This window comes from Scardinius erythrophthalmus, assembly GCF_964197995.2.
Source record: "Scardinius erythrophthalmus genome assembly, chromosome: 8".
Taxonomy (NCBI): Eukaryota; Metazoa; Chordata; class Actinopteri; order Cypriniformes; family Leuciscidae; genus Scardinius; species Scardinius erythrophthalmus.
Genome location: NC_138228.1, coordinates 10,080,850 through 10,098,014, shown reverse-complemented (window position 1 = coordinate 10,098,014; position 17,165 = coordinate 10,080,850). Strand labels below are relative to the sequence as shown.

General features: G+C 38.7%; 1 protein-coding gene across 1 annotated transcript; it reads right to left on the bottom strand.

Annotated features, from left to right (window-relative positions):
* Positions 1–3,583: 3,583 nt before the first annotated feature.
* Positions 3,584–15,487, bottom strand: n4bp1 (nedd4 binding protein 1). Its single transcript, XM_081372907.1, has 7 exons — positions 14,952–15,487; positions 10,311–11,842; positions 5,967–6,097; positions 5,751–5,847; positions 5,176–5,283; positions 4,539–4,640; positions 3,584–4,456 (listed from the first exon to the last, which is right to left on the bottom strand). The coding sequence occupies exons 1-7, from the start codon at positions 15,261–15,263 to the stop codon at positions 4,150–4,152; spliced, it is 2,589 nt and encodes an 862-aa protein (XP_081229033.1). The 5' UTR covers positions 15,264–15,487; the 3' UTR covers positions 3,584–4,149.
* Positions 15,488–17,165: the final 1,678 nt, after the last annotated feature.

Sequence of the window (17,165 nt, the reverse complement as noted above, 5' to 3'; positions counted from 1 at the left end):
ACTGGCTTTTTTGTAATATATATATTGGGTAAATTCAGCTATAAATTGGAGCGCTACAGTAACATAAATGTTAAAAACTAGCACAATTTATCTGAATTCACCCCATATTATTAATATAATATAATCATATTTATTTAAAATAAACATATTTATTCAATATCCAATGTATAATAATGCAATTTTAACTTGCATGCAGTTTGTTCCATATTTTTGTTCCATAGATGGTAGGAAAACAGCAATATTTATTCATGCTCTGTCAGACATAGCAGAAACACATTAGCAGTCATCAGTGATACAACCACTGTATTTACCTGAATTGTGTAAAACAGGTGTAGGTGAGAGTATAATGTACTGGGAATGGAAAAAAAACACGCCTGTCTGTCAGTAGAGCCAAACTTTATTACAAACGTGCCATCATTGTCTATGAATGTAGACTAGACACACCTATGGAAATGTCTCGCTAAATATAAACCCACACCTGTAGTTGTATATTAATAATGACTAATTATGAGTCATTTTAGATACATCTCAAGCATATTTTAACATGCTTAGATTAGCTGCAACCTGTAATGCACCCTAAAATGGGACAGTAGCACTCTCACTCTAAATTAGCCCTGTGCTCTTTTAAGTTTCCAAAATCGCCAACTCAGCCACTGAGAGGAAATGACATCATTGTTTACAGCTCTGCAGCAGATGGAGGAATAGGAGTGTCCCCTCCCTCAGCCACGGGAGCAACCCGTGTGCCACTCTGATGATTCAAAACAGTGTGTAGTCACAGTCTATCTTTCTATCTCCCTTAGTGCAGCCCAGTATGTTCAAATCCCAGAGTACTCCTGCTCTCATGGAACTGCCTTGTCAGCAAACTCCTGAATGAAGCCACTCCTTATTCACATTGTATAGAAATCATTGCATTTATTGTTGTGTGACATACTGTACTCCCAAATATGATGATATTCAGGCAAGTATCCCTCTTTCTAAAATATAAAAGCAGATATTTTCATGTATAAAGATCCATTACATCTTATTGTCATATAAACTTGAATCCCCAGTTTCAAAGACAAGGCTTAAGCTTGTCCCAGACTAAAATGCATGTTTGACCTGTTTTAACTGACATATCTTAAAATATGTCAGTGCCATTGTTTTGTCTCAATATGCACACGTCAAAAAGATTTTTTTTTCTACATTTACAAAAGCTACTTAAATGTTTTAATTGAACTAAGGCCTAATCCTGACTTAATCTAAACCTTGTCTGTGAAACCAGTCCTTCATCTCTTAATCCAAAATATGAATATATCAATTTGATGGAAATTTACTTAAAGCAGACTTTTTAGTCATGTTGTTTTAAATGTGTTACAGTTAGAAAAAAAAAAAACTTAAAACACACAAATTTGCACATTTAAAGCCAGACAATAGAATAAAATAATCATAAATAATCTCAAGCAAAATCGTAAAAAATGAATTAATAAAAACTAAAAAACATTATTCGTTATACTTAAACAGTTTCTGTTCGCAAATTTTGGATACAGTCCATGACCACAAACTATCTAAACTATGCTGTTTTTTTTCTGGAACTAATATTATCCACATTCCTCAACTCGCTTCAGCCTTCCTACTTATGATAATCTGTGTTAACAATGTCTCTATTCAATGAAGTCTATCAGAACCAAATGTTTCCATGCATACTTGTGCTACTGATCTCTTCTGATCAGTCAATCTGGCTTCCTTTATTTGCAATAAAGATCTGGCATCTTTGGCATGTTTATGGTTAAAGATTAAAGGGCTATATGACATCCTGACTAGTAATCCCGGCAGATGCTGCTCCCATCATTGCTGGTTTATCTTAAACCAGTGGGTTCAGGACAGTGGGGGAGGGCTGGTAGGGATTACTTTGACAAGTTATGCAAGCATGCTCTCCAACTAAATAGAGAGAAAGAGAGGGATGGAGATTAATGGAGACGGTGGAAATTTTTGTAGGTTTAGGGAAACAAGCAATACTGGGCAGGAGAAATTCTGTGTTCCTGAGAATGCTGAGCTTTTCTGGAATGTTGATGGTATTTAAACCACCGGCCCATGACTGGACAAAGAAGTTTTTTTTTTCCTCGCCGTTCAGCAGAAAAGGGGACAGAGTGGGAACAGATGGTATAAAAAGAACGGTTTAGGTCTGGAAAATGCTGTTGAGGCTTCCCCAATCGATTCCCCATTTTCTTCAAAACACATTTTCACTCATGACTAAACAGTGGCTAATTTTTGTATGCTTAAAACTGATGACAAAATAATGCTGAAATTAAGAACCTTCCAAAAAGATGCAATAGACAGAAAGAGCAAGTGAACAATGGGAACATATTACCAGTTAAAAACACTCACTAATCTTAAACATTGAGAGCTCATGCCATATGCAGACCCTCCTAAACATTTCCCATTATGCTTTCTTTCAAAGAGAAAAATTATTTCCCAAACATTGTAATAGTCTGCAATATACCACTTAAATTCACTTAAAAAGTGAAGGATTTGCATATTGTGCAGGATTTGCATATTGAGGTAGGTTTCAGTTTGCTCATCGTGTGAAACCTTAAAGAACTAGAGACGCATGTAGGTTCACAAAGGAAGGACAGGGACACCCCCATTGTAACGCTGACAAAAACTAGTTACCTGACTTGCTGCTGTCATTGTTTTGAAAGTAACCGTGTTTGTACTTCTAATGAAATTAGAATTGAGGATGGGGGGATTATTTTGTGTATTCAATGATGTTGGTTCAAGATAATATACTGATATTACTCGTATACAGGCAAAGTAATCCGATAGCGTCACGTCACTGCTCATAATACGCTTCACAACGACTGACTACTGCTTTTGTATGAGCTCAATCTTTAAAGCTGTGATGTCGCCCCCTACCGTCATAGACGATATGCAGAAACACCTCTATACCGAATACATTCTCAAAGTAAACAGTGCAATCCAAAAGAGTTCCAAATGCCCATTTGAAATGCAAAAAAATTGATAATTATGAAAAAAGGACAGAATATAGAGATGCTGATAAACACATATGTGGCCTTTATTAACTGCCTTCCAGAAAAAGCGAAAGGTTTTCAGCAGCCATACTGTGAGATACCCACAGTACCTGCCGAGTCTGTGACGCTTCCGTGGTTTTAAACGCCTATGCATATTCATTCCCAAAATTGAATACCAATTCACAAAATGCAACGCTAAACATATTTCAGTGATGTCATAACAACGCGTAAACAATAACGGTGAAAATACTAAACTATGATTTAACTTTTGTGGCAATGATACGCTCAAAAAGAAAACGATGATTTTTAACTGTGCATTGCATTTTGTCCATGCCCTCAGTAACACATTACATAATGAGGTTGGTAAGAGCTGGTAATCCCACAGCGCCCTCTGATGTTCGTAACTGGGACAAAGATTTACTTCGATGATGGCTCTGGTTGACAGTGACTTGCACAACAGGCATAGGAAGAGGTGTGTCAGGTGACGGAGTAATCTGGAAACTTTTTTTTTTTTAGCCATTTAACTGTTTCAGTCTCCTGGGTCACACAGGGGGTCTCCGAGGATTCCTAGAAACAACACACCATTTTGTCACCATCATCAAAGTTAACAGAAACTAAAATTAGTGAACAGGAAATGAGCAATTCTATCCTGTAAGCAGATGATAGGGCACTTCAGTAGGGCACTTTGAGTGACTGGAAACTAGTACTCATTTGGCTCAATAATGTCAATATTTACAGAACAGAAGTTAAAGAAAGCACAATCATATCAAAAACAGCAAATCAACATTTGTCCTTGAGCAGTAATTTGAGCAAAGCCAGTTCAAAACAACTGTGTAGCTGGAACACCTTTTAGATTAGAGATTTCTGAACAGATAATTACAGGAAAGGAAGATTATTCATCGTGAATATTTACATCAAATTTATGGCATTCGGACTATACACTCTTATATTTAAAGCTTGCGTTTAAACAATTTATAACTTAGGTTTATTGTGCTTGCAGTCATATCTTCATCTAAATTAGTTGACAGAACAGAGTCCCTTGAACAAACCTTGAAAAAAAAAGCTTGTAGCAGCGCAATTCCATCATGGTACTCCTTAAAAATAATTAAGTGAAAACTGTAAATTTGTGTTAAAGTGTGCGTCAGCCCAACAAGAGGCCAGACAGCGCATTCAGGTCCCTCATGTATGGGTTGTCACTGAGGATGCGGTCAATGCGCTGCTTTTGGTCAGGAAAGATGTCGTACAGCTTCCTTTTGAGCTCTGTGGTTTCTGAGGGCGACCGCTGCGGGGGTGGAGAAGGGGACGGTCGAGGAAGGTGCCAGTCTGGAGGGCCGGAGTGTGGCCAGTGGGAAGGGGAAGAGGGATGTGCTGTGGTCTGTGCTGCAGGGCCGTAAACTGACGGGGTTGCCCGAAGGTCTGTCCTCAGGGGGGGCATTATGGGACTACCTCTGTGAGAGGACAGAACAGTTATGAGGAGTTACAGACAAGACAGCAAATGTGTGATAACCACTGAAGTGTTTTTAAACTCACCGACTGTTTTTAAGTAGAAACTCGTCTAGGTGAGGTCCATGCTTTCCGAGTGGGTCATCTGGGATCATAAAGTGATCTTCAACAAAGGTGAACTGCAAGAGTCTGAAAAATCCATAAAAAGAGCTGTAAATCTAAGCAAACAGGAACTGAGCACACTAAAGGTGCATCCATGTACACTACCGTTGAAAAGTTTAGGCTTTGGGAAATTAAAAAAAAAAAAAAAAATGTTTTTGAATGCTAAGAATGCATAAGTATCTTGTGCTCACCAAGGATGCATTCATCAAAAATACAGTAAAAACATCAAGTTTATTGTAAAATGGTATTACAATTTAAGAAAACTGTTTTCTATCTTTCTTTCTAACTGACTCCAGTCTTCAGTCAGTGTCACATGATCCTCCAGAAATCATCATTTCTTATTATAAACAATGTTGAAAACAGATTTTTATGGAGACTGATTTTTTTTTTTTTTTTTGGATTCTTTCATGCAACATTTCTGAATAAAAATATTATTTCTTTATAAAAGAAAAAATATTACTGACTCCAAAATTTTGAACGGTTAAGTATGTAACTAACATTAGGAATTGAGTGAAGCACTGATGGTCATCTAGACATCTTGCTGTAAAGATGTTGTTCTTACCTCTCCTGAATAATCCTCCTCCACGCATCTGACTGGCTCACAAAGTCCCTCAGGTTGTCATTGGTGACGATGACCCCTGCTGTCTTCTCAGCCAGATGAAGCAGGAACCTGTGAAGACAGTCATAGATCAAGCAGGGCTCAGAGAAAGAACCCGGGGCCTATATCAACTGTGTACAAAGTATGGGTATGCACAAAGGTTTTGATTTTCCAATCCTACCCACTTGCTCCTGAAATAACCATAAATGGAGCATACAACACCTGTTTTATTATTCATGACCTCAACTTCATATTTTTCCATACTGATATTGGCATCTAGAAACACTGATTGCATTTAACAGTGCTAAAAAATAGGCAAATAGATGATATGCACAGCACATATTTGTGGCATAATAAATGTAGTGCATTTATTTTTACATTTCTGATGTGTGCATAAGACACAGTTTATCATTTTTTTTATGTCTGTGATTTCCTGAAACATCATTGAAAATCTATATGCAAATGTATCGAATTCACAAGCTAAATAGGCCTACTATTTTGTCTGATAAGGAGTCTAGATGACTCCTTTAACAGTTTACCTGTCATCATGGGAGGAAATTCTCTGTCCACACACTTCTCTAGACGGGGTAAAAGAAAGGAGTCGCAGGTTCTCCAGCTGGATCAGAAAGTGTTGTTCTGTAATAATAAGGACAAGGCATCCTATTTTTAACTGGAGATAAAATCATATGTATGTATGCAAATAAATATAACAGATGTTTTGCTGGTCTAATGACAGGAGAAGGCTGAGCTCCTACCAGTGATGTTGGGGTCTTTCTTCTGTCTCCACTGAGGAACAAAGACAGTGATTTCTCTGTGTCCTCTGCGCCAAAAAGCCTCTACAGCGATGGCAATCCCACGGCAAGAAAAGATCCGATGGAGTCCATGCCTGGTGAGAGCAAATAGGGAGGTCAACGGTCATGATCAGTTTGGAATATCATATTTTAGCAGTATGCAGTATGTTGTGCAATGTGTGAACATTTTCTATGTTCATAGTGTATTTGGATGAAAATGTAGCCCACAGTGCAACACTTTCCACTTTACTCTTCACTTATGGGTGTGCAGCCATAAATATCAACCACAACTTGTTTTTTAATCTCATTCTAGACTCATATTTGACAGAATTGTAATTAAAATTCTACATTACTAAGATGATAAATGGATGACAGTTGCTAAATTAAACACGCAATATAGTGAGGTCACTTGAAAATAATGTAGGCTAACTGATGTTTGAAACATTTATCATTGCATTCTGCAAACTGAATTTTTAAATAGTATGCAGTATATACAATATATTCCCAAATGCAGCAAGAAGTCTACGTTCACATTCAAACATGCTAAATTCACCTAAAGGCTGATTAAATAACCAAAGACCAAAGTTCCCTCTTGAATATCAATTTGCTTGATCAGGAAACAGCTCTGCATTCAATTTCACAATGCATCTACCACTGATAGAGAGATAAGTACACATGTAAATGCATTTGAGAACAGTGGTCAACCATTTACTTCCTTTTATCTCGGCAAGTCTCGATTAGATGCAACTGACGCAAAAGGGTGCAAAAATAGACGCACATCTCCATCTATTCAGAACGCTCAGAGAGAATGACACACGTATACAGATGTGCAGCCCGTGTAACACATACACACCCATCCACACACAGACACACATATGAACCACAAGAGGGGTCACGGGGAAGTTCCCTCTACGAGAGAAAGTTATTTTAAACAGGAAGTGTTACTAAATCAACGATCGTTGACGTAAAGAGTCAGATAACTTTCCCAGTCTGGAAATGTAAATTGCTAAATATGCAAAAATACCTTTCATTTCTCCCTTGTATTTCTGACAAAAACACCAAATAAAAAACCCATGTGGTTCACCTCTAACTCATCCATATGAAGATCTTATCCAGTGACTGTAGACTCTTACCTGTCCTTTCATTTTAAGATAATCAGGTCAGAGTAAAGATGGTCCTTCGTCTGAAATCATTCTAGATTGTGTCAGTACAGACTGACACCGTGTCTACACTGGCATAGACCACGGAATGTACCAAAAGAAGGGGTATGTTCAAACCCAATAACCTGTTATAAACAGATTTCCTCAAATAAAAGTTAGTTCACATAAGTCAGCAAGTTAAGGTTTTGCTGTCCGTTACCACGGCAACCAATTGGGTGTCCGGGTTTGAACACGCTTCTCGTGTATGAAAAGTATCTGAAGACATGATGGGACGCAAAAATCGCAGAAAAAAGTTTGACATGCACTGATAATGTTGATATAGCAACTTTTCAAGTGTCAAATAAGTTTCATTCATAATTTTTCTCCTTTAATCCGATTTAAAATTTCATTCAGTATTGTCCCTCATAACCGGTAGTATAACAAGCCTATAGTAGTTTGACTAGTTTGACATGACAGAAGAAAACGGAAAAGTTTTGTAGGCTTTCAAAACACTCCCTCACCTTGCTCATCTTCAAGTGGACATTTCTCTGAACCCGGCACGTGTGAAATCCAACGCATGCAAAATCTGAGGTTAAATTAAATTAGTTTGTTTTCCGGTCCAGATATAGCTACACTTTTCAAAATGATATGTTAATTTTAAAATGTAACATTAACATGACTAATTTAAACATAGCCTTTGTAAAAATATAAAGCAAAACATTAAATGTGCAAAAGAAAAAAAGTAAATAACCAGTATTTCCAAGTCAGCTAGCAGTATCGTTTAATCGGCTAGTCGAATAGTCTCGCACATCCCTAGTCTAGATAGGTGTGAGGAACATTTCCTTCCAAAACAACCATACCACCTGAGAAAACAGAGATATGAGAAATGAAACTACAACAAAATCCTAGATTCGTGCCAAACCACATCCACACATTATTACTGCAGGATCAGGAGCTGTATATACGTTGCACCAGTTTCAACACATGACCTTTGACCTCTCCTTCACAATGACAGCTTATCTTCAACTGCAAGATATTGAGAGATCCTTCCTGACCTGCTGTGGCGGCGGTTCTTGGTAACTGCGTATTTGGGCTGCTATGGCAACAAGATTTCACTTGAGGATTCACATCTCAAATATCATGCAAGCATACAAATCAGCCATGAGAAACCGTGTGAGCTGTTGTCTTCAAGACTGGCTGAACATGTGATAGTGTGACTGTTCTGTGCTCTGCATGGATAATATGAGGTAATTAGTTACACATACACCTTTTGTTTCTTGCTATTATTTGAGTGGGAACATTTCTTAAAAACTCAAGAATACTCCTTGTTTCAGATCTTTCTAGTATATGCCCACATCTTTTGTTGAAGTAAAGGTCTTACGTTATAAAAACTCCCGCCTAACACCTTATCCCACGATTTCTATCACCAGTAGGGTCTAAAAAGATATTTTTCCTCTCTTCACCCCTGTATAACACCTCAGTTTCCACACTAGTATTTCTAAGAAGCGCAGTCACCTCCGGTAAGCCACTTAAAGGGCAAAAATAAGGGGGTGACAATGGGAGAGACCCACTGAGAGGTTGCCTTTTAGGTGGGAAGGAGGAAGAGGGTGTGGGTGAGAACGACAGAAAGAAAAGAAGGGGGTTGCACCTGGTTTTAGGTTTTCAAACACAAACATTTACAGACTACAGTTCAAAAACACTCACAGACCTTACTGGAAGTGACTTTAACCTTTATGGGTACTCAACATTTTCACACTCCCTCAAATTGTCTCCAAAAAAAGCATCAATCACATCTGTCCTTTACAATGGTTTCATAAAGTAAGCATTAATTAAATGCTGAACTTGAAATACTGAATGCATCATTTAGTTTTAGTAAGTTTGGGTCACCTAAAAATCTGTCATTTACTCACTCTCATGATGTTCTTTCTCCCAAGGAACACAACAGGAGACATTTTAAAGAATGTTCACACTGTTCCTTTCCAAACAATAAAAGCAGCAGAGACCAGGATCTGTCAAGGACAAAAAGCACCATAAAAGTAGCCCATACAATGCTATATTCCGAGTCTTCAAGCCATACAAGAGCACTGTACAAAGTTGTTTATAATGACTCAAATTTCAGTCTTTCCCTCACATAAAACGTGTATGCTTTCAGAAGACATGGAATATAGCACATAAATTGCTTAGGGTATATTTATGGTGCTTTTTGGAGGTATAACTAGCTATACATTGACAAAGGCTACTTGTGCTGCCTGAAATGTTCATAATAAATGTGCTTAAGAGAGTGAGCAGTAATATATTTTTTGCATTAAGCAACTAGCTGTCAACCCTAACTCCTGAGATGGATTTTTCAATAGCTGTAACCTACAAAGTTGGGTGGCTGATGCCCAATGTAATGTCAATAGTTTTTCCTTCAAAAATTACCAAAAGAACTGCAAATAAATGGTTTACTAACCATTGACAAAGCTGCCATTACAATTGGAACTGACAAAGTGTGAAGGACCATTTTTATATTTTGCACAACAAAATAAACTACTAAACACAAACAACGTACATAATCTAATAATCAAAACTCATCATGAGCACAAAACAAAGTTAAGTTTTTTTGTCTAACCTTGCCATCTCTAAATAATTTGATCAATTATAACATTATTTATTATAAAATGCTCTTAATATGCTGATAAATAACGCAAAAAAAAAAAACATGTAAAGGCGCCACGCGTTAACTTGTCACAAACCTGTTTTAGTTAAACAGTCGGAGTCAACTGTATGACAGTTACAAATAACTGTATTTGCAGCATTCTTTTTTCTACAAGTAGGCTAGTATATAAATAAAAGTATCTATTTTGCTGCTCAAAGTGTTTCTGCTACTGTTGCTAAAATAACTGTGTCATTGCAGCTCTTAATGTGGAGATGAGAGATGCAACATGCTAAGATAGGAAAGGGATTGAATGAAGCACATTTGGCTCTAGATAAAAATATTAGAGAATGCAGTGCCAAAAGATCATTACTGTAAACAACCCTGAGCGCTTGTGGTGTGAACCACTCCGTTGTTTTGACGCGCTGCTCACTTTAAAACGACAAAATGGCACAATTATGTCGCCGCTGACCTACATGAAAGAATGAGAATTGTAAGTATCCCCAAAAATGATACAAATTGATGGAGACTTACGCCATTGCCACATTGCTGCCATCAATGATGATGTGTCGCAGATCAGGGCAGCCCGGTTCGTTCTGTAGCACTAGTCGGTAGGGGGTTCTCAGTGACTGCTGAAAACGAGACATGCCGGTGAGGGGTGCTGGTTTAGAGGTGCCATGTGCCTCAGTGTGAGGTATAGGTGCCCTTCCAGGAAGCGTCTGGTAAGAGCAACCTGGTCGTGTGTCGGTGGTCCGAAGAGGAGGGCCTTGAGAGGAGCTGCGGAGATTGGTCATATTCTCCATTCGCATAGGAACCATTGTTTGAGAGCTACCGCGGGGTAGGTAATCAAACCGGGGCTCTGACTTCAAATCAAGTGCAGCCATTCTGGGCTTCCTCTCCATCTCTTTGAAGTCGTTATCATCGTCGTCAATGATGATCACTTCACATATGTCGTTCTGTACGCCATTGTTTCTTTTAAGAGTGGCTGAGGCCAGTGGCATGCAGCTTGTCTGGTTCTTCTGGCCTATGCCATTAGTACTAGGAGGTCTAATGTTTTCTTTGCACTTGATCTCTGCAAGATCTCGCATCTGCACCCGTTCCTTCTCTTTGAGCCTGTTGGAGGTGAATGTAGACGAGGCGTTTACGCAGGGTGATGGGTCGGGTTTGCAAGAGGTGCTCTGGGCTCCTTGCGTGCTCTGGGTCTTCTGGGTCTCCCCCACAATTCGTTCCAGCAGTAAAAACGTATCCTCCGTCTGCCCCGTCTCCCGTACCACCCGCTCTACCACGTCCTGTTGGTAGCCCATGGTTCGGAAGAAGTTAACAAGACAGCGTAAGTTAGTCTCAGGACTCACAGCCTCATTTTCATTTGTCACTTCACTAGCAGCCAGTGTCCCCTTCGCAGGCGTAACAGCTGGAAGCTGCCGTTCTTCCCTCTGCTGCCGTTCTTCCCTCTGCTCTTCTTCTCTCCTCTCCAGCGAATACTGCCTTTTAGTGTCCCTCTGCTCGCTTTCAGAGGACCGCCGCTTGTTGCAACGACCGTTGAAACCGGGCATAATGTCAGGAGTGGTCACAGGACCTGAGGTTTTGTCCTCAAAAGTGGTGTCCAGGATACGGTTGGAGAGGTCAGTTACGGGTGTGCTGGTCTGAGAGCGGTCCTGCTCGTGGTCTATGATAACTATAGGTTGTGTGGGGCTTTGGGCCAAGCCCAAAAGTTCCTCTTTGAGGGCACTGGGCAGCAACAGCAACTCCATTGCATATTTATCAGCCCGGTCCTCCACGAAAGTCTTAAAAGTGCGCTTAACCAAGGGCTCCCTGTCAGCTGGCAAGCTTCGCTTCTCCTGAAAGAGGGCAACAAACTGTTGAACACGACTTTGAGCCATGACGACGGCCTCCGCGCACCCGCTTAACCTCAGGCGACCCGGCTCCAGAACTTGTACCTCAGCACTCGTGTCTCTAAGCAGCCGGTCCAAAAAGAGTCCACGAGCACCAGCGAAAATGCAGTGCATGTCCACTGGGTAGCATTCTTCTTTTTGAAGTTCTGGGTCACACAGGCCTTTCACATACTCCTGAAAAACAATCACAGCAGAACAGGATTACAACACATAAATTGCAAAAGACAGAAAACTTCACTTCTACAAGCCAAAGGGTGACATAACAACACAAGCATAATGCTCTACAATGAAAGGGATAATTCACCCAAAAATTATGCCATTAATTACTCACCCTCATGTCGTTCCAAACCCGTAAGACCTTTGTTCATCTTCGGAACACAAATGAAGATATTTTTGATGAAATCTGAGAGCTTTCTGACCCTTCAGTAATAACGACTTTATTCAACAACTTTCCTGTCATTCTCCAACGCCTTTTATGTTTTAGACAATGTTAAATAAATTTGTTATTCTTGTTTTGTCGCTTCATAAACTTAAGGTTGAACAACTGCACATGGACGATTTTAACAAAGTCTTTACTACCTTTCTGAGCCTTGAAAGTGGTCGTTGCGTTGACGTTTATGGAGGGGATCAGAAAGCTCTCGGATTTCATCAAAAACATCTTCATTTGAGTTCCAAAGATGAACGAAGGTCTTACGGGTTTGGAACGACATGACGGAGAGAGTAATTAATGACAGAATTTTCATTTTGGGGTGAACTAACCCTTTAATACTCTCACAAACAAAACAAGCCAAACTGGTTTCTTTACTTTAAACTAGCATGCATATATGATTTGTCTTGAAGGACTAAATGACCAAGAGCTACATAATCATTCTAGGGAGATTCCACATGCTCATTATCATATTATCGATGAAAGTACATATCCAAGTATGCAAGTATGACACTACACCCAAATGTAGACTGTTACTGGCTAAAACACAGAGCTACTCTGTGTTATGCATTTCATAATGTGCCAACACTGAACGCTTAGAGCCAAATCTCAAAGGCTGCGATTTATATAAATATATGCATGCTGTGTTTCAGAGTGAAGCATGACATCGCTCATAATAACAGTGTCTCAGATCTCAGTAAATGCTGCTTCACGTGGTCTCCATCTCTCAAGTGCTGTCATACTGCATACAAAGTGCATTTGAAAACACAATACCTGCCAATTATTTCACCATGTTTTTAATGAGATAAGCTTATAAACCTGTTGCATGCCAACACATGTGACGCTTTAACCCTGTGGTTTTCCACCGATAAAAGCTCAGAAAATTAGAAATTAAGACACAAATATGTATTGTAATTTTACAGTTGTATATTATTTTTCATAAAATACTGTTTTTATTTTACAGTGAAATAGTCATATATTGATTTTTTTTTTCTTATTACTTTATAATCATATTGATATAATCACAAAATTATTGGCCAAATTGTGTAGCCCTACAAACAAGCACAGAAAACCTGGAGCTCTTTAAAAAAAAATCATATTTCAAATCATAAATGCAATTTTTATCAGAAAAAAAAAGCAATTCAATTTTTCCCCAAATCGTGCAGCCTTGAAAGTAATATATTCTAAAATGCACTAAAGTGGTTAAAAAGAATGAGTGTAACTGGGTGTTTCTTAACTTCATAGTTCATAGTCATCATATTTACATGATTGAGTGGCTTTGAGGAAGCTATCTTGCCTATGTGGCAAATAACTACCAGTTGAAGATCAGAAGTTGAAAAAAACAACAACAACAACAACACAGGAACCCCTTGGGGTGGACCATTCTGCCACATCTCTGGTGAACTTTTTGTTTCTTTGATCTGAGCGAGCAAGTTACGGTAAAAGAAATACTCATATACAGTACCAGTAATGACACTAGGTTAAAAGCCACTACACAGTAGTAACTAAAACCGAAAGTGAAATACACTGGGGGCCTCCCATCTTGTCCTGACTAAGCAAACAGATCTCTGTCAAAGACCCATGAGAAAATTCATGACACAGTTTGGATGAGAAGCAGATACCAGGTTATTGTAATTCAAACGGGAAGAGATTTTTTTTTTTTTTTTTTTAAATCGATGACGAGATTGTGGAGACAATATCTTTTTGCATGTGAATGTGATTTTAGTTTTGTGGTTGGAGTTATTATATACCTGTGAAAAAGTATTACAAATAAATCAAAATGTTTAGGCAAAGAGGAAGTCCACACGGTGGCGAAACACATCCAATGAGTGGTTTCCGTTTCGTGGCTTAACAATAAGGATATTCCAGGTTTACTGGCAATGGTGGTTATATTTCCTTATTAGATCGGACTAGAATTGCAAACAATGGCATGTCAGAACTAGGTGATGACACCACTTGTGTTCAGTGAAAAACCACATCTTTTGTTGCTGTCTTGGAAACTCATTTTTTCGACACCACATTAACGGGAAACATCTGTGTGAAAATGTACAGGGTTGGATAATCTATAAATGTGTGTGAAAGCTTATTAATGTGTTTCTGTCTGCTGAGACACTATGAAATACACTGATCCAATGCATTGGCTATGTTGGATCTGTGCGGTTTGGCAAGAGTTATTCCCAAATTATATAATAAACTTCAACTGTGATGAGTTATTCAAGCAAGATCACCTACAAGTGTGCTGTTGTACTGAGTATCAGCACAGCTGGCCCGGGATTTTGCCAGTGTGATTCACAGGTATGAATCACAGCCTTGCTCATGTTCAATCAATTCTACATCATGACTGAGAAAGTGATTTTACTTTTCTACACCAGATCTTTAGTGAAGTAAATAATATCGATTAACTTAAGTGACTGGCCAACTAGTCACTGTTTATCATCTCCGCAAAAGATAATGGATCCAGTAAAGCCAAAGCATCAAGCTTTGCGTCTCACCAAGCAATGTAAAGACTAAAAGGATCAGTCTATGACTAAATAGACTGAAGACTAAACATCAGTCCTCTTTGAACTGTTGTGTAACTTTATTTAAATGCCAAGTTGTCTGAAAATGAATATTATTTTAGTAGGTTAAATAAAAGTCTGATCAAATCATTTTTAAGGGGTCACACAAGAGATACTATCGGACACATGGGAAAGTATGTCAAATAAAGACAAACATGTTGTCAGACGCAGCTGAGTTCAGTCTGACCTCAGCTTCCTCCAGATATTACGTTGCAACTTTGGCTCAAAAAAAAATAAAAAAATAAAAATAAAGACAAGTAGCAACATTGTTTACTATAAACTTCTTCTATTCATTTACCTTCGCTTTAAACACATCTTCCTTTTTCCCCTTCAGCTGGAGCCAGATCTGTCTGGAAGCCTTACTTCCGTGGGCTCCAGTGTGATCCAAGAGCCCAATAATCGTGAACGTCACTTGGAAAACCTGTTCGACCTTCGGTTTGCTGCATCTGAGCTCCGTCTGCTTGTCCTCATGCACCGTGAACTCGTCTACGGTGAGCGGCTCTGCCTGCGTTCTGCTGGTGGTCGGGGACTGCCTGCCTCTCGGCGGCTCCGTCGTACAGGTTACCTCGGTGATTCGCTTCATCCCGAGGAGGGGCCGCGTTGTTGACATCTTATTTTTTAGCTATATCAAACTATGTTGACCACGGCGACTTCACTTTCAAAACCACTACTAGTAAAATGAATCGTTTACCCCTTTCATGTTAGCTTCCCGCCCGCTGTCTCTTGACGTTTGTCAACAGCGCTGTAGTATCTGTGTTTTGACGTTACTCTCGGTTAGCCTGCTAGCCTAACAGCTCAAGCAAGCCGTCGCAACCGGAAAACCCCGCGCACGTCATCAGCAGACGACGACGTTGCTGATATGTCATTGCACTGATTGCAGATAAGAGTCTGTTGCTAGTAGTAACCATAGTTTACGCCAAAATACATACAACATTATATAATCACCCTTACATGGAAGCCCCGAAAAAAACATGCGTTGACAAATCCTAATTATTACATAAAAACATATTTTTTGATACTAAATCACGATTATGACTTTTTTTAATCAATATGACATATGACAAAATGTCAATTGAGACATAAAATGACATTTTATCTCATAATAAATTTGACCTTGTCTCTCATAATTATGATTTCTTTCCTCATAGTTATGATTTATGACATAAAACGTCTTATTCATGGTATAGAAAGTCAAAATTATGAGATACTAAATCAGAATTATGAGATTAAAAAGTCATCAATATGATATAAAAAGTCATCAATATGATATAAAAAGTCAAAATTATGAGATAAAATGTCAAAATTCTGAGATAAAAAAGTCATTATTTTGACTTTTTTGTCATAATTATATATTTTGTCATTATTTCGAATTTTTATTATTATAATTTACCAAAGAATGATTTTTTTTTTCTGGAAATGGGATTCCATACACTCATGTTTTTCTAAACTTGAACACAAAAGAAGATGTTTTTTATTGTCCATATAATCAATATGGGGGGTTATATTCATCAGTGGTTGTACATGAAGCAGGGACACGTTTGTGTGCATTCGTGTGTGTGCATTTGTGTGCACACGTTGTCTCCGCAACGGATTGAAGACTGTGCGCGGGCCACAAGAGAACACTGTATCCGCGATCGATCACTTGATTTACACTTGATTTGATCACTTGATTTTGATAGTTAACTGGAGATGTTTTAGTTATTTGTATTGACATCCGTCCCGCGAGATGTTTTAAAAAGTGGTGGGGACGATATCGACCCTGGCAAAAAGTGGTGGGGACGTGTCCCACCCGCAAATTACGGCTATGCTGCTTTTACATAAGTGACAGCACTCTCATTCACAGAACTGTCTAGCATAAAACTTGAACACCTGAGTTTCAGGATACAATTAAAACTTGTGCATCAAAAGAAGTACTTTTTCCTTTCAAGCTCTCAGGGACCGAGAGTGTGTGGGCACTGCATCTGTGCAGAGGAGGGAGGGGCTGAAGAGGAACTAGAACAAAAGTAGACTGTTGTAAAAGAGTGCAAGGCCATGAGGCAGTTTGCTACACAAGCAGAGGCAGCTATACAGCTCATTCACAACAGTCTGTTATCCACCGAGGGCCATGAGAGCACTCGCTCTAGACACGAGAGAGAACAAATATTCATACAGCACAAAAGAGTGCTCGCATTCAGACACACATGCAGTTATGTGAGTTCGCGTGAGTACACCCACACACCATACTCCTCCTTATCCTGTCTTTCACTTTTCTTTCCATCTTTTCAATAATCACATATGATGTATATCTATAAAGTTATATTTCCACTGTACAATATTTTTTTATCAGCAAAGTAAAATTCTCTATAATTCTTAAAAGCAAAACTAAATGAAACCTGCCAACATCACATCCATTTTTGGAAAGGAACATCAGTATTAAAGGAATATTGAATACAAATTAAGCTTAATCAACAGCATTTGTGGCATAATGTTCATTACCATGTGTATACCATGCATATATATATATATATATATA